Below are 18,986 nucleotides of genomic sequence, written 5' to 3'. Positions count from 1 at the left end.
CACGTTTCGTCATGTCGCACTTTTGATGCGGGCTCCTGACACTTTTCTGCCCTAATCCCAAACTCAGCACACAAACTGTTCTCCATGCATGGTGCGCCGTGCACGGCTCAACATGCACAGCCCCATAGCAACAGCGCCAAGTAGCGAATAGAAAGCTCAAATACTGTCTCTAGGACCCGGGTTAAAGCGCTGCAGGAAGCACCGTGAACACGTCACGACTTGAGTGGCTGTTGCTGAGTAGTTCAGCATACTTTCTCTACACCCCTCCCTCTCCACCCAGCCGTCTGTTTATTTTGTCAGTCCCGTCGTCTGTGTTGTATTCATTATAAAACACTGTTTACAACCCAGGATCTAGGTTGCCTCGTTTTCACTTTTTTTTCCTAAATAGTCTGATGATGATGATGATGATGATGATGGTCTATGTTTTTGTAATTAATTGTCGTTTCATTTGAGATCTCTATTATGAAATAACAATACATAAACAAACATATAGTGAATTATAGACGAGATAAACTAATTCTTTCATTATTTACATCATGTCCTGTTGTTTTTTTATGACACTTGTCAAGTATGTAAACAAGCTGTGGATGAGATTCACTCATGACTGATGGTTGTATTTGAGGATATCAGTTGCCACAGCATTGTTGTAATGTTTTGGTTGCTGTAGCCTAATTCCAATCATTTGTATGCCTTGTCATGTCTGAATTTACTTCCTATTTTATTTTATTTTTTTAATTTTAGAAAAACATAACCACCATGTAACTGTGTCACATATATTATTACACATACTGTATAATTTTTTTAAACGAGCAAAACACAACCAGAACTAGTCTGGTTACACCCACATAACTTAACCAGACAATACAACACGACAGACTTGCATATAAAAACAACCAAAATCACAATGACAATGACTAAGATTCATTTATTTTAATTCTTAAAATGGTAGGTTTTTTTTGTTTAAGTGGTGAGAGAGGAATTTAATTTCCTTTCTGCCCTTTGTCATACTGCCACTGATTGAGAATGAATGATGGCGTCTGACTTTTAACCGACATTCAACAACGAAACAAAAAAAAATTCAATCGACAGCAGTGGTTGTTAATGTTTGGAGTTATCGTCCATCCGAAATCAGTTCTTGGCCATTGTTTTCTTTTGTTTTACACACAGTTAGAGTCTGGGGAATTTTCCAGCCACCACGCTCCCTTTCTCTCTCTGTGTCCTGTGCCCTTGGTCAAGGCTCCACACCCAGTTTCCCCCCTGACAAACATTCACACACACCAGCTGTCGGAATCCTTCCCGTCTCTGAACTGAGACCAACCGATACAGCTGTTAACATGTACTGGTGATACAGTAAATCCTTTTTTTTGTTTTTTTTACTCCCTTCTCCTGCCTTGCCCTATCTCATTGTGTGTTTCAACTCTTTTCCTGAGTCCCTGACAACAAGCAGAAAGACCTCACCTTATCAGAAAGGCTGGTCTATTGGTGAAAGAAATATTCTTAATATCTCTGGTCGCATGTTTCCGTAATGAAACGTTTTTTTAAATTTTTTAATTTAAAAATGTGTTCCTGAGACCGTGAGATTTCAAGGATGTATAAATGGGACATTTTGCCAGCAATTATGACTAACAGTGCTTTGTCTTTCTTTGCGCTTTAGGTCCCCGTTGTTGCTGCATTCGTCTCTTTTGTCAATGCCCATCTCAGCTGAGGCCAATATTGCAGTTCTTTATTATCTGAAGAAGATGCCCATTAATCAACTAATTTGCATTTTAATTCCTCCTGAGGTTTCTTCATCGATCATCTCCTTTACAAGTAAGATGTCAGCTATCTTTATGCCCTCGAAGTTGGAACATTTGTAATTTTTTTCTTTAAAATTGATGTTATCTACTCAATCCCGTCTCAAGCCAGATTTAACAGCTAAATGTCACACCCACTTGCTGAGACGTCTGTGTTTGGAGCTTTAGGACGACTTTGCCGACAATCTTGTTAGTCTATTAAGCCCTGTTTATCTTCCGAGCCTCACCTTTCTCCACCCTGCTGTCTCTGGCTTTAATTTGCCACAAGCCTCTTTCTGCCCCACAACGGTATTCACTCCACTTTACTCCGCTTAGCTTCTGTACTTGTTTCTGCTTCAGTCCAGGCTGCTCACCTGTCCAGACCCATTCAGGAAATCTGACAAACAGATGGAGGAGCCTTTGTGCTATTTGCTTTCTCTTCTCTGTAGCTTATTTTCCATTGTATTCATCAGTATCGTTATTATTAGTAATTTAACCACTATTTGTCCAAGTCGATGTAATTAATATTAGTGATTTTATTAATAATGCTGCAGTGTAGGTAATTAATTGGAATTTTGTTAAATATTTGATTACATGATCGATATGTAATCAATTCCCACAACCTGTCGATTGCTCAAACTCATTTCAGTCAGACTGATTACGTTTTAGACATTTTTATGATTTTGATGACATTATCTTGAAAAATCTACATTACAGTACAGACATTAATACAAAATGTGTTATTACCACCCTCTTACATCTATCAGTGCCAGGATTTCTTCATATCTTGGCGCAGACATTTGTGTCAAAGACAAGTTGGATTGTTTTTTTTAAAGGCAAAAAAAAAATCAAACCAAAACAAGAGATTGTAGGGCATTAAACTTTAAAAGTCTGTATGAACAGGTGGATATACTGGCAGCGAAACACACACTCTAGGCTCGGACTCGATCGTTCTCTTCCTCTCCACCTCAGTTTCTCATATCAGCACCAGAAACAGTGATTTTGGAGCGATTGGTACTCCCAACAGCCTCCTCTGTCTTCAGCTGCTGTGTGCTGCCTCGTGACTTAAATATTTACTTTGTCCAGTGGAGTAATGTGGGTGCGGGCTGCTGACATATTTAAGTAGCCGTGATTCTTTTGTAGAATCAAGAACGACTGGAGTTAAACTGGTGTTTATGTTACTAAAAGCCTCCTGTGAAATTTTATTTAGACTTATAATTGGGTGATAAAATGATCTAGTTTTTAAAGGGGGTTCTGTTTTATCAGTCATTCATTATACCCATTCATATTCATGGGCACAGGGAGATTTAATCTAAAATGAAATTGTGTTTCTTGTTGCTGTTAACAATATTTTGAGCTGATCCCCTTGTAATCCTGAGTTTGTAATTGTGTGCAAATGTGTCTTAACAAACGGAGCAGTGCTGACCTAATCTACTACACCCAAAATAGAAGGACAAATACAGTATAACATGATATACAGTGCACGGTATGCCTGTGCTCATCTGGGGCATTCCCTTCTAAGTTGGAGCTCTGGATCTAATTCCCTGGAAGTCACACTTGATATGTCCTGTCCAAGCAGGCCAGTCTTCACCGCTGGTGAAGGGGAAATGGAAAACTGGGGTCCACAATCACTACTTGATCTTTCAAATATAAAAAAAACATGTGATACAGGAAGTTGAAGGCAGCTGTGATGTTCGGCTAATGAGAAGTCCTTATGGTCAGCAGCAGAGGTTTATCAGGTCTAATATAGAGCCAGTTTATCCAGTGGCAGACATGTCTAAAAAGGGTTCTATCCAGCTGAAGAGGACATTGCTTTTGGTAACTCTGTCCACATCTTGGTAAACGATTAATCCATTTGTGGCGGGTTGTAGCTGTTACTTAACGGACAGGAGCTGCTTCGTCTGAATGACTCATCAGAAGCACCTGATCCTTTCCCTACATTATCTTATCACTCAGCCTTTGACACTAATGCAATCACCTGACTTCAGACATGAGCCAGAATTTTATTTTAATGCTTTTAATAAACTGAATAATACCAGATGGATTTGAGGTTTACCTCACAGGGAAATTCACTGGGTGCCCCCTGTTAATTTACTCTGCGGGCGATGATATAACAAAAATAGCCATGGTATGTAAAACCAACATTACATTGCTGGAAGAGATGCGTTATCATTTCTGGCCTGTTTCCTTTGTGCCCTGATTTTACTGTGTCACACACCTTCATTCACGAGAAAGTATAACTGGTGTTGTTGTGTTCATGCCTTTTAATGCTTTTGGACAATGGTTTTAGTATAATTTTGGGGAGGCTTTTTGTGCATTTCTTAGATAGCTGACAGTAGAGAGATGACAGGAAATGACCAGAGTGAGACAAAGAGAGAGAGAGAGAGTGAGAGAGTTAGGGAATGACATGCCATGATACGTTCATGGCCAGACCATAACTGGGAACATTGGACTGCATGGTTGGCATTTTCACCTGATTTTAAGTACTTCTAATTGTAGTAATGTAATGTAATTTCTATTGTAGGAAGTGTCATATTAACCAAAAACAGCTTTTTTTATTCACTTCAAATCTATTTGATATAGAATGCCAAATTATAATTGTACATTTTAGATTACTTACTATTTTTGTGGTGTAGTAAAATTGGTTTCTGCAGGGAAATTTGATGGTAGAGAAACATGTACAAGTATGGCAGAATTATTCACAACCTATGGTTGGGAGTATCTTATGAAAACAATATACAATGTGGGTTTGAGCTTTGTTAAATGCTATGCTGCCACCTAGTGTTCATAAATGAGCACAACACTTTATTACAAAATAATACATTTGCTATTCTCTATAAAAGTGCTTTACATTAAGTATCATGGTCATATTTTAAAATGCAAAAAAAAAAGATGTTTCATCACCAGGTAGTTGTTTTTGTGCTCACAGCTTTTCAAAAGTATGTATGTTACTGTCCCTCATCTTTGTAACCTTGTGTGAACCTGTATTTTTTCATATTTTCCACACAGGAAGATACTGTATGTTTATATGAAAGAGGAACATGAAGACTATAACAAGTTCTAATAAGTTAAATCATTACTGTAAATACTGTGCAGTATATTACTGTAATTAAAAAGCAGGCACAGTTACATGTGTTAAATAACATTAACCCATGAAATAAGGGGCCAAACTTCTTGCACTTTGTTTTATTGATCAGTTTTTTTATGACCACAGATGTACAATACAGTTGTAGGCAATGACAAAGCAGATTAAAAGTTTTCATGTGGCATCTGATCTCAGTCATAATAATATAGTTACAAGCGACTGAGTGTGAAGAAACAATAAAGGTACACAGGCATATTTACAAGCTTTCCTTCCGTGACTCGGCCCTGACTTTCGCACAACGTGCTCCTGCTACAGCACTGCAAAACAGTAGATCTTTTTATTTCCTACACAGCTGACATCTCAAATGTGTCATCTATCAATCCAACATTACTGTGATCCTTTTAATTTGACCAAAGTATACAGTACAAGTCCAGTAATAGTGTGAGGCTCCAGAAGGAATAGGAATAGAATTTCTCATATTCAATACTAATAATTATAAAAACCAATCCAGTCTAAAACTCAATAAGCTTAACAGGGGACTGCAATCAGTGGCATTTGTAGTGGACAGATATGTTTTCAGCTGATATCAATTTGATGCAAGAAAAAGGAAGAGGAAAGGAGGATGGGACAAGAACATTTGGTCTTCTTTATTTTTCCATCATTCCAACTTTCTAACATTCAGCTTTGTGAAAAAAGGCAGAGGCGGAGGAAGAGAGCAAGAGAGGGATGGCCAGAAAGGACAGAGTTAAACCCCAACCACCCTCTGTGCTCTCTAGCCAACTCTTATTTGTCCATTTTCTACACTATCCTAGTTTGGGCCCAAACTGTGCTACCGTTTATTTGGACAGCGTCTTCATCCTCTGATCTAGTGCGCCAAAGTTCTCCTGTATAGCCCCCAGGTTCTCCCTCATCGTCTGCTGGACCTGGGAGAGAGCGAGAGGGGGGGAAAAAAGCCAGTTAGGTGGGCACTGAAAGAAAGGGGTAGGATTTAAGAGTTGGAAAAAGAGGTAGGTGTAAGAGTTTAGAGGAGAAATATATTGGTCTGGGCAGAGAAGTAGCGGGAGGGAAAATGTGCTGGCAGAAAAGGGACAGAATTAAAGGTTTAATTAGTAAAAATCAGAAATTCCTTCTCAATAGTGACACTGGTGGCCGTTAAGTGAGCTGCAACAACAACATCCTGTTGCACACGCGGCAAGCAGCAGCACAAGATGCCTTTTTCCTAAATTTGGAAAATCTGGCTCAGGTCCTTCACATAGATATCAGCCCACATGCTGTTACAGACAACCGAGAAAGTCAGGGAAGGGTAATGTTATAACCCGTTCACTCATTGGCAATAAAAAATGATAACGACTCACTGTCAGAAAGCTCCTTAACAGTGATGCCAGTGGTGGTCATTACTGTTAAAACTACTTTGAGTTAGAAATGATTTGCCACTATTTGTATTTGATATAGCTTGAACGTATTACCTGTGTTAGCAGGGTGTTATTGTCCTTCAGAGAGTTGTTGATCATCTGCTGAGTGGTGTCCAGGTGGGTCAGCAGCTGGCCAAACTGCATGGCTACGACACGGGTGGGGTTGGATAAAGAGAAATCATGAGGCAAGAATGGAGAGAGAATAAGAGGGAGAAAAAATAAGTAGGATTGATTATTGGTTATCAAATAAACATATTCTTTTAAAAGATGCAGTGTTGTCTTATGCTTTTCTTGTAGCGAAAGTGAAGCAGAAACAAGGAGGTTAAATCTTGGCTGATGAATGACAGCTTGAGAGATTAAAAAAAACTTTGAGCATTTCAGTTGTTTGCTTTCATTAGGAAAGAAAGATCAAGAAAGAAATAGGGAGGAAAGAAAGACAGTGCAGCTAAACCCTGTAGAGTGAAGAACACTTCAGCTTCAGACTGTGACAAATCGTTGCACAGAGACGCTGGATGATAAATGACCTCTTTCAGCTCTCAGAAATGAATTATCAATACAATCTATTAATGCCAAGGTTCTGCTTTCATGTGCTAAATAATAAAAAGATGATAATGTGATCTAAAATATCATGCATCTCTTTCACCCCAAGGGGGTGTTTAACAGTGTTGCGAGATTTAGTCTAATTCTATTACCATTCTGAATCTCTCTTTCAGTGATTTTTTGCCCTTTGTTGTAATAGAATGGCATGGTTTCGGCTAATTCCATTATCCGTCTGAATCCCATTTTCGCTTAGTTTTCATCTTTTGTCTCACCCTGAGATGTTCCCATTGTGGATGCAAATTTTCCAGACTAAGTATTACTTCCCAGCACAGATGCCGCCACAAACATGATCCGGGTTCACATCCTGTTATGTTCCGTGGTTTCATTCTACATATTTTGAATCTTTAATGGTACTTCCCCACCCCCACTAACCTACATACGTCTTGTCCTTGAACTCTCATGGGTGCCGTTTCAAGGTTCTTCTACACTCACATAAAAGAATATAACATAAGTGATCCAAGTTTTCATTGTTATTGTCTTTACTGGGGTGAAATATCTTCCTTGAGCAATATGATGACAATATTTGTAATATGTACCAAGTAGTCAACACTGGTACACTCATACTGTAATGGACTGAAGTGATATGACCTCTTCCACATAAACAGCTAATATTGTGTCACAGCTATGAGAGTTTCATGTGTTTTAATGTGTTACCTTGCTCATGCAACTCCTTGACAGCTACGAGCCTCTGCACCACCTGAGGTATAGAAGTGGACATGGCATCCCACTTCTGCACCACGTCATAAAGCTGCGACACCTGACAGGTAAACACACATACACACACACACACAGAGAGTTAATACCAGAGAAGACACTTGTTTAAAGACTGGAAGGAAATGTTTACTGAACCCAAAACCCCGGGTTTTTCCTCAGTTTCCATGATGATATAATAATCATCGTACTGATACACACTCATGAGTGAATTCCCGCAAAGCAGTCTATAATCAATATGGTGTTAGTTAATGTGGTACATTTGAGCAGTGAGGCAAATTTGTGGTTATACTTTCAAGCTTGAACATAAACACTTACACTGATTATTATGATCAACAGTAACACCAATTTGACCCCAAGCCACAAATACATCTCACACTACTTGATTGAATTTTGCTCTTGTTAAAGCTTTGTTTAGATGATCTGTTCACTCTCCGCTGTATGTTTAGGTTTAGGACATGGGCCTGGTTATTGTGGGTTCAATGACACTATTATAGATCATCCTGTGAGTAATTATGTCACACACTATTCAATAAATCACAGTATCAGTATTTATCTGAAATAACAAAACAGTAGTGTACAATAACCTTCAAATATATGAACAATAAAGAACTTTACATGAGTTTGTCACTACCCATAATATTACCAGCATGCCCTCTACAGGCGTATCCAGCACTCACTTACTTAAATCGAGCAGACTTTAAATTTGGATTTAACATAAAAACGTTAACAAAAAAAAGATTAATTAATCATGAAATACTGACTCAAAATGAACAAACTACCAAAAGACTCAGACTGCTTTTGGCTTCAGCAGCTGTTAATTAATATGGAGCTGCTCTTCACTGGTTAGTCTAGCTGCCTGGATGAACCCGATTATCTTCTGTGAGGCTCCAAGATTAATATACATATTATACAACTGCAAAAGAATCACATGTGGACTTTGTTGTCTTACTAAATATGAACACATATGAGCTTATTAGTGCATTTAGCGTGCAATAATGGTTATACACAGTTTGAGATTTAAACTGAAAAGATTACAAACCTTGTTCTGTGTATCAGCATCCTCAATGGCTGCTTTGTGTTTGGCAATCTCATTCATCTTCCCCAAGACACTCTAAATGAGAGGGGGGGAAAGTCATTTATGCTAATTGAGTGATAGGTGGCATTTTAAAAGGCATTTAGATGAAAACTTGATTGATTAGAATCATATTAAATGTCAACACTGTGGTAAATACTGTGATGAAACTGTTGACAGTTTCTCACAACAGGCTGCACCGCAGGTAACCCAACCATATGAAAATGAGCATATTTACAGCTTACAAAGACACATTTTTAAAGCTCAGCATTTATCAGTATTCCACAAATCAAATGCATCCCTGAGTTTTAATAATTTAATCATTCAATCCTCCATTGTGTGGGGTTGTTTATTTGTTCATTGGTAAAATAATGGTTAACCACCTAACCTTTTGGAAGCATTGTCCAGTTACTGCTGTGAGGAATACAATATTTAATATAAAAGGATGCAAGATTCCTCAGTTCATCCTCCACACTCCAATATAAAGTTATTTTTATTATTTATTAATCCATTTATATCATTTCTGTTCTTTGAGTAGCATAGAGGGAATACAAACTGTATTTAATCACACAATCTTGTGTTCAAAATAATAAATTAATCTTTAATTTGTTCACATCTGTTGTTAAAAAAATTGAACATATATATGAGACAGCTTTTGATTCACTGGATTATAAGTCAAAAAAACTTTCACACAATGAAAGATGTCTGAAATGTCTGTCTTTAGTCGTACCTGCAGTCTGGCCTCCACTTGATCCAGAGTAGCGGAGTCCAGAGCACTGACCCTCGCCTGCAGGAGCTCTAAAGTATCCTGATACAAACAAGCACAAACACAGTCAAACACACACAAGTTATATATAAGCTTGAGCACACAACTTTGTGTTCTTGCTACTAGCAGAGCAGCAATAAATAAACTGGTTGGAGCTGATGTCATCTTTGAAGTATGACCCAGTTCTCTGGCTGCACATCAGATGCAGAGTGTCATGAATACATAAACTCCATACATGTTCCCAAAGAAAGTAGTTCACTACTCACCATCAAACTGGCTCCTTGTATGCCGGCACTCAAAGGTCCCTACAATATGAACACATTTATTTTCACAACAGACAATAGAGCCGCCCCTGTAATTTACATAAATCTACTGGAAGATTTTATTTCAATTTCTCTTTGTGGATGGTTACACAGCAACAGTAGCATGAAAATGCTGGTGGCGTGAGTGAAAGAGGGAAGCAGATCGACAGAATTGGTGTGAATGAATGAAAAAAGCATTAGGGAGGATGTGTGTAATGACTTTGTGTGAGTCCCTGTTTACCTGCTTGTCTGATCCTGAGCCAACAGCTAGCTCCAGCTCAGCTAGACGCTTCTCCAATTCCGCCATCTACAGGGACAAGAACAAGGCAACACATGGCTGGCAATGACAACAGCTTCCCACAAGACACACGCAAACACCCACGCACATACCTTCCTGCCTTTTGTCCTGTTTATTGCCATTCAATATTGTGACATTCCTCTCACGAGAGCGAAAACAAAAATCGTCTAGCCATTATGATTTTGTCACTCCATTCATCCAATACACTCAACTCCATCTCCCTTCTTACTGTACCTTAGCCGACTCATTGAATTTTTCCTGCTCGGGTCTGCTGTGTAACTCATAGAGTACCACTCCATCTGGGCCCTTAGCTGATGCCGTCGGTTTGCTGTCTCCTGTGGCGCTGACACGGCTGCCCTTGGCCGCCTCCAGCTGGGTGAGCAGACGCCTGTGTGAGACACAAAAGGATTATTTGTTCAATATGGTTATCGGCTCCACGTGCTACTGTGTCTGTGTCTTCCTCTTCTCTCTTGCTTTCCAATACTTTCAGACTCAATTGCTAAGTCAAAGTGAGCTGGGACATTTTTTTCTTTCTTTTTTTCTCCCTTATGTTGCTGCCTCTTTTCCTCTCCATAATCAGTTCCCCTCCCACGTGCCCAGTGTGTGGTCAGTCATGTACCAGCAGTATGTTTTTATTCTCTGTCTTCTCACAGTTAATCTCTCACCTTCTCCAGTTTTCTTCTCCCTTTCTCAATCGCTGTACAGCCTTACCCTTAATACTCTTACTACAAATATCTGGGTCATAGTTCAGGGTTCAGTGATTTTAATTCCCCTGACCATCTTTTGCTGACTCCTCCAATTTCTTCATACTACCCTCTTCCTCCCGCTGTATCTGTCTACCACTGCCTAGTATCCCATCGCTCTGTCAGGGTCTGACAAGTTGTAGCCTCAAGTTTCAGCTGCCAGATGTTTGTGCTCTCTCTTTGTAATACCTGGCCAGTGCTCCATCAGGGTCGGCCAAGTTGATGTGTGCCTGTGGTCCCAGGAGTGAGTCAAGATGGGCAGAAACCAGCTGCTGTTTGAGCTGGGCTGCCTGCTGGGCAAGTACCACTGGGGTCAGGCGCTCCTCTGCATTGCTTTCTTTTGTGGCAGTCTGAAAGCAGAAGAGACAACAACAAAGTCTGTGAGTTACTTCAAGACAGTCATGGCACTTTTGGGGGGGTACAACAATGTAGAGCTGCAATGATTAGTCAATGAATTAGTTGCCAACTATTAATTGCCAATAGTTTCAATCAATCAATTGTTTGCAGTCATTCTTTAAGAAAAACATTTCCAAATTCTATGATTCCCACTTCTAAAATGTGAATATTTTCTTGTTCAGTGGTTTTTCCCAATTTTTTCTGATATTTTATTGACCTAACAAATAATCAATTAATTGAGAAAATAATCAACAGATTAATCGATAATGAAAGCATGTATTTGTTCGTACGAGTTCACTTAGACTTGGTTTTTAAGACTCAAACTGCGGCATCCCCTACTCTGTGTGCATCCAAGTTAATGGCCCCAAAGTTTAATTAGTATCTGGGATGTGTGATTTGTGTTAGTCTGAACATCCACTGCTTCCACTGGTTTTAATCAAAACCATTGCACACACAACACTGAACTTTGGATCAGATTCTCTGGTCTATAGTGATACTGTACGAACTGAGTATAAATATTACACTACTGAAATTGTTCTTGCCAAAAGGTTGCACTCCCTTTAATAAATACATGATGACATGGTCAAGAAGCAGAGCAGGAAAAGATCCCTAGCTGTAAGGCTATTGAATTTATGTGCAGACTGCAAGACATAAGCTGGGTAATTGGACTAGTGTGCTTCTGTGTGTGCTTCTGTGTGTGTGTGTGTGTGTGTGTGTGTGTGAGAGAGAGAGAGAGAGAGAGAATGATAGTTCACCTGGATGGCATCCACCTCCTGACTGAGTTCCTGGATCTCGTTCACCAGGCGCTGGTACTTCTGCTGGGGCGTCTCCTTCACTCCACAGCCCTCTCCCAGCTTAACAAACACGAGAGGGGGGAAATGTATGAATATTGCAACACAGCAAAGTAGGTCTAGTACAGAGAAAGGAGCCCTGAGACGAGTCACCACACACCACTTTCAAACTTGACTTTATCAGGAAATACATGTATTGAGTGGAATAAAACTCATGATGGTGCTTTAACCTTCAAAATTGAACACTTTCTAAAAATACAAGTAAGGACTTACTGCTGAACAGATTGTACTCACAATTTCAAATTCTCCTGACTCATAGCCCACTCTTCTGCTTCTACTGATTCTGTCTGAGAAATCTGTGAAGAGGAGACAAACAGGTTGTAAGAGAAAGTGAGAAATGGACAAAATAAAAACAGCCTACTGGTCATTGTGAAGCCCAGTCTGAGCCAGAGCAACAAAAGAAAGACTCAGTTTTGATGTCACCATTACAGAAGACACTCTTGCATTTTTTAATGAATATTTTAAAGTAGTTTGTAATTTTGTATGTTTATTATTTATTTCTCAAAAAAGAGTAAATATTGTATTTTATTTTGTTTGTTTTTTAAATCTGAAAGAAATTATGTAAATGCTGTTTCTTACACTTGGTACTTATGGTGATGTATAATTCACATGACTTATTGTTAGACTGTTAAAGATTAAACTGGAAACCACCTAAGCCACAACCCTAATGAAGGCAAGATAGCTGAAAATGATTTAAGGATGGTGTGGTAGAGAGGAATAGTGCGCCTTGATCAACTTCTCCAGTCTCAGCGATATTTTATGTTAATCTATCTTCCACTTTATAATCTGCAATTATAAAGTGGAAGATATACACATTTTTCACCAACAAATCCCACAATAAGACAAAAACACTCAAATGAATTCACCCTCCTAAAAAGTTTTACTTGTGTAACCAAGGCCTGGCGTAATAATTCATGTATATATTACTTTCCTCCTTTTTTCCATTACCACATACATAAACACTTTAATTTACTAAGAGTCAATCCCACATACAAAAACCTCAGTGCCCAAAATACTCATTACATCAAATATGTATTACTCCGCAATTGAAAATAGTCCACAACAAATGCAGTATTTACTCCAGTCTGAGTAATGTTCACCAGAAACCATAGTCCTTATCTATGTAGCTGAACTTTTAAATAAACAAACTATACTTTTGATTTAGTTTCTAAATATGTAAATCTTCAGTAGGAATTAATGGGTTTGGAGCTGAGTGCCATGGATGAGGTTGGAAAGTCAGACAGTACTGAGTCATAACATAATGCTGGTTTTAGTCTTCTCCTGGGATTTGTGTAAGTTAATTAAGTTGATAAGTTAAGATTGTCCACTATAAACTGACCAAGTCCCTTGGTGCTGATGTGCTTGTCTTTGAACTTGTCATAGGCTGCGTTGGGGTTGACCACAATCCTCTCCACGCTGTCACTGCAGAGCTCCTCCTGTCATTGAAACACCAAGAAATCAAGTCAGGCGAACATATTCACAATATCATAAAAGGCAAGTTAGACTATAGAGACGGCAAAGACTTAATAATTTGCCTTTGCTTCTTGAGTCAGTGAGCCAAAAAGTCTCAAAGCCCAAGGTAGACTTGAAATATGCTGACAGGTTTGCAAGATCTGAGAGGAAATCTTATACTTGATCATCGCCCCGGAAAAATGATTTAAAGATATCGAAATATATGGTTGACTCAACAGGTGTATTATTACTTATCAAGGTCAGATACTCTCTGAAATTAAAAGCCATTGTAGAGATAAATCATGAAAATCTACAACAGCTTCACAGCAATACTGTGGGCTTGGCTTGAAGGGAACAACAGGATTTCAACATGATTTAGAATACCAGCAGGCAAGAGACAAATTAGCAAAAGAAATACAGATATCACAGCTATAGTTTCAACTAGGCCTGATTGTATCATCTTTCAAATGTTTAATTCATTTAAAAAATATGTAATTCATGTGGTATAAGTCTACAATGGTAAAAAAAAACAACAACAATGTTATTTGAATGAAAAAGGCAGAACCAAAGCTGGAAGCCATTAGACTTTAATTTCTAAATGATAATTCTTTGATTAGTGATCTTGGAGAACATACAGGACTGTGGATCTGTTGATCAAAACTTTCTAGTGATCAATTATGATGAACTAGAGACCGTGGAAAGGATTAAAACACCACTGACACAAACAGATAGATGACATGAGTCTGAGCTCACACACAGATTCTGTTAAAAAAAAAAAAAATGCAAAAAAAACAGACCAATAAAACACACAGAACACGAGACAGTGTAGGGGGGAGGAAGCGGAGGAGAGTTAGTCAGGCTCTTACCAGCTCCTTGGGTTTCCAAAGAGAGTTAGAGAAAGTAACGGAAGAGCAGAGGGAGAGAAAAAAGTAGGGGGGTAAAGAAAGAGAGGGAGAGGGAGAGAGACAGAGAGAGAGAGACAACACAGATTAATGTGGTTATCACATGCCATGCACACAACAGGAACAGTTGGCCAGGGTTGGGGAAAGATAAGAAAGAAAGCAGTGTTCAGAGAGTGGCTGCTAAAAAACCCTGGAGACACTTTGTTCAGACACTTATGATGTCTCCAGTTCTTTCTCTCTTCCCCAAGTCAGGGTGGTTATGATGGTCCATTAAACACCACCAAGTTACTTTCTCTTTTGATAATATACTGTACTTGATAATGCAGTGCAACCACATGCTCTTATGAAGGGCATTACTGGTCTCACAGCATTATTTTATGGATGCAGGGGAGTGGTATTTAAAAGAACAACACATGAGTCAGGATGAATGGTAACGGGTGATTTAAAGGTGTCTGAAACTATTAAAGAAAGGCCTAAAAACCCTGTAATGTGTTTTGTTACAGAATGTTAATTCTATTATAAGTAATTCAGCTCAGGTGTACTCTTACCAACATGCAGTTTAACCAAAATGAATGATCCTCTAGATTCTAGACTAAACCAAAGCAGTTAATATATCCAAGTGAAAGGCCCCTGTACACTGTGCGATCTTTCCCAAACAAAAGTTGACAATTGTAGGTGAAACACGGTGAAATTTTTGGCCAGTCATTAAAACTGTGAGACACCAGCAGCCCATTTCTAGCTTTGGCAGCCACTGTCAATATATTTGACATGTCAGAAAGTTAGGAGCAAAATCTCACAATGGGATGAATGCAGAGTGAGTGATGTGGCATCATATGCACTTAAAATTTAATCAGAAAATTGTGACAAAAGGATGGAAAGGAAACACAAAAAAGAACTTTGTGGGACTCATAATGTCCTCGCGCCATAGCCTGTTTTATTCATGGCTGCCTTTACAAAAAAATGGGAGCGATGATGTGAGCTGAAGATGTGTCTCTGTCACGTTATTTTTTTCATCATAGCACGACTATTCACCAGCCATTCATAGTCCATCCATTCATAGTGCAATCCCACATGCCTCAAAATGGATAAAGTACAGTCTGACACAGATTGTGACCAAGATCTACTGTGACATGCAATAAACCAACAAGATTACAGTCATCGCACAGTGTGTAGAGGCCTTTAAAACGTCCAGTTAGTCAGAATAGAGTGGTTAGCCAGGAAGCAATTGCTAGAGCATGACAGGTTAAAAAAGGGAACTTTTTTAAAACAAACACTTCTTTCTCCTGGTAGTGTCTCACACTCACACAGACACTTTTTTTTAGCCTTCACTGCTTTGTCAGTGAAAGAGGAAAATATAGTGTTGCTGAAGACCCATCAGCTTCATTATGCCCTTAAAAAGGTTTAAATAAGCAACGCAAATAGGAGGAAAAGAATCATTTCGTTGCACTTCAACACAATCAAAAATTGATGAATTAAAGAGCACAAATGGGGTCACTCCATCAATCTATTTCTCATTTCATCCCAATCACAATAGAAGTAGGAAAAGTGGATATGAGATTACGTAAACATGCATAAAAAGCATGGCATTAAGCTCGCTGCGAGTAAAATGGAGCCACTCTTACTTGTACAAACTAGGGTCCCGGGAGGGGTGGGTAAGAGTCAAAACAAGGGCAAGGGTATGGGAGGAACGAATGTGGAAACATGGAAGGGAAGATTCCAGTTAGGTTGCGCTCAGCTGATCGGTGAACAGCCCAAACAACTTTAAAGACAAAGTCTGACCAATAACAACGCTTTACTGTTAACAAAGCGCTTACAGCACCGTTATACTGAAAACACTGAACTTTAAAAAAGCTGCCACTAACTTTAGATGGTTATTAGATGTTATAACAGTTTGATTATGACAAAGTTTTAAACTAACTTTGTTCCCTCAAACTTGTATATTTAACAGTGGTTGAATGGGACATACAGTACATCTTTCAGAAGAAACAATTATTATTTTCTCTACAGAGTTAGTGAAGACAGGACAAATGAAATGACACAGTTTCATACAGCTCAGTTATTGATCAGATTATTTTGGTGTAAGTAATTCAGTTTATGCTAAATTAATGCTACAATGAATAATTTTCCATATGGGTATGTATGGTTTGAGTGTTAATGCACACTGATGTACACACAGAAATCATTACTTTGTCTCTTAACATATATGATATAATGTGCAGGGATTTAACGTGAGCTAACAGCCTTGAAATGGACAGATCCAAGTGCATTCAAAATGCCCACTTACTGACTCAAACTGAGCCTGGTCATCTTCTGGCAGGTCACCAGTTTCGTACACATCCGGTTCGTTAAAAGCCTGCAGAAACAATTAATACAAATATGACATTACGCTATCAGATATTGTGTTTATTGCCTTTAGCCTGGCCAACGCCCTGGCCCATTCAACAACATGTATGGTTGCTAACACTTAGTTTCTAGTGGCTTGCATTGAATCTCACCACGTTAACTGTAAACTTAGTAGCTCATAATACACATTTATTAGTTGTATAGTAATTGCAAACAATAATAATAGCTGGGGTGTCGGTTAACTTAGCCTTTAGCTGTCACCGCTAAAGCTAACGTTGCAACCTAGCTAATCTGTCTTGCTAGCGTTAGCCACTTACAATTCCTGGCAAATTTGCGTATTTAGGATCAGCCATTGTTGGTTGAGAAGCAAAGACGAGACCAACAAGTCAAGAAAGAATATATAAACGATCCTCAAACGTTCAAATGATCGATGAATCGGATCAAACAGTAACAAAAGCTATCGATAGATGAGCCAGCAGTCTCTCAGCCGGCTGATGTGGTCACTAGCTTCATTTGACAGCGGGTGCGTTGGGTTTGTTGCAAGCGTTGTCGAATGGGCGGTGCTACATTGGCTGCATCAAAGAGAAAGAATTCCACGGCTCACCCAAGCCAACAAAACAAACATACCCGAAAAAGTGCAGCATCTCTGCGCATGCGTCCCGTTTAGCCAATACGGTTTACGGATATTAGCATCGTTTTATTTGGATTTCCCCGTTAAACCCGTATTTTCTGTTGTATTAATCTTGCTTTTAACGACGGATTCGCTCTAACGACAACATTATTTTGCCTTTATTTTCAGAAAGCTTAATAGTTGAGTTGTAACAGAGCTGCCACACGGTGGCGCTAGAGGCCCGAGCAAGCTGCTCAATGAATGAGCCAAAGATGGAGGATTAAGAAGATGAATCACTCTGATGGAAACTCTCCTGCAGATTTAAACACATGCAAAGAAGTAATATACAGTATGATAAGCCACTGCCGTGCTGCGGTTTCTACAGGTTTGCAGCTTGACTTAACTTTAGTAATATTTATTCTGCAATGTTTTTTCAGAGCTCACAGTGTTGCTAATTTTTATTTACCATTTCAATGAAAGTGGCCCTTATTAGGGGCCACACTGGAGGATGAACCACTACATAAACCTTCCAAACAACCTTGTACATGAGATTTGTTTTTCAGATCAGGGCAAAATGATGTTTTATTTCATGTTGTAATCCCATTTTTTCTGTAAGCCTACTGAACATTTTAGTTTCATTAATTCTTGCCTTGGCCATTCTTAGCCAAGTGGAACCACTGGTAAAACCCAGATATTTTTAAAGGGGCATTTTACCAATGTTACCCTTTTAAAATTGTTTACTCATGAGTAGTCTACTTAGCTTGTGTAGACATTTTATATAGCTATGAAGACATTTTATTCTAGCTTGTGAAGACATTTTGATCTGTGGCTTGGGAGGAGAAAATTGCCCCCTTATGATGGCACCAAGGACTGGGCTTGAGTCTTTAAATTTATAAGAAAGCCTGCATTACAAACTTGAGGTGTGGGCATGTACCGGTGCTGGGGGAGTCTAATGAACACCACTGAGTTGCATTATATAAATAAACTATTCTCTGCTGCTTTGGCTTTGACAATTCATTAATAAAAACTGCCAACTTTACAGAAGGGTAGTGTTAAGTAGCTGGCGTACCCCTTTAAATCGCTGGGCAACAATTATAAAGCCCTTTGTTACCAATGAGCTCAACAATCATGCAAAACAGCATTGCCATGGCGACCAGACTGGTGCAGGCAGCCCTGCAAATACAGAGATGCTCTCCTCCAAAACTACTGATCACAAACATCTCACCAGATACTATAAATACTTTCAGCTTTTGTGGAAGTTGCTGAAACTTAAGCGTTGCATGGTTAAAAAGAAAGTTTTGTGAAATTTTCCTTCGAAGCCAGAATAGTGATGGTAGCGGGAATAAGAAGCAGAGTCAGAGCTCGTCTCCCTGCTCCGTGGTCCCGTCTGCTCAGTGGTGCTGATGAGAGAGGATTTGAGTCACTACTTCACCCCGCCCCGCCCCCAGTAAGAGAGCAGGAACGACAGTGATGCAAGGCATGCTTCTGAGATCCTGCAGCCTGTCCAGACACTGCCTCCCGGACCAGTTAGGACTTACAACTCTCCATCTGTTCTCCACCATTCAACTGCATTGAGTTTGCTCAGAGGGGCGTTTTAAACAGGAAACACCATCAAACCGGCTCTTTTTTGTCTTTGTTTTGCATTTCTTCAATGAATTTGACTGTAGT

General features: G+C 39.2%; 1 protein-coding gene across 1 annotated transcript; it reads right to left on the bottom strand.

The window, feature by feature from the left end:
- Positions 1–4,951: 4,951 nt before the first annotated feature.
- On the bottom strand, positions 4,952–17,203 carry dctn2 (dynactin 2 (p50)). The gene is made up of 14 exons (XM_062415539.1): positions 17,026–17,203; positions 16,650–16,718; positions 13,351–13,447; positions 12,246–12,307; positions 11,916–12,014; positions 10,954–11,114; positions 10,256–10,409; positions 9,965–10,030; positions 9,688–9,726; positions 9,386–9,463; positions 8,623–8,694; positions 7,524–7,626; positions 6,324–6,415; positions 4,952–5,780 (listed from the first exon to the last, which is right to left on the bottom strand). The coding sequence occupies exons 1-14, from the start codon at positions 17,059–17,061 to the stop codon at positions 5,694–5,696; spliced, it is 1,215 nt and encodes a 404-aa protein (XP_062271523.1). The 5' UTR covers positions 17,062–17,203; the 3' UTR covers positions 4,952–5,693.
- Between the last annotated feature and the right edge of the window lie 1,783 nt (positions 17,204–18,986).

This window comes from Scomber scombrus, chromosome 3 (assembly GCF_963691925.1).
Source record: "Scomber scombrus chromosome 3, fScoSco1.1, whole genome shotgun sequence".
Classification (NCBI taxonomy): Eukaryota; Metazoa; Chordata; class Actinopteri; order Scombriformes; family Scombridae; genus Scomber; species Scomber scombrus.
This window is presented reverse-complemented; position numbering and strand designations above follow the sequence as displayed.

Excerpts from the sequence above, each read along its gene's own strand:
- dctn2 (XM_062415539.1), bottom strand. The coding sequence starts at position 17,061 with ATGGCTGATCCTAAATACGCAAATTTGCCAGGAATT. Across the intron at positions 8,695-9,385 it reads AAGTGGAGGCCAGACTGCAG|AGTGTCTTGGGGAAGATGAA; the intron begins GTACGACTAAAG and ends CCTCTCATTTAG. Across the intron at positions 6,416-7,523 it reads CAAGGAGTTGCATGAGCAAG|CCATGCAGTTTGGCCAGCTG; the intron begins GTAACACATTAA and ends CCCGTGTCGTAG.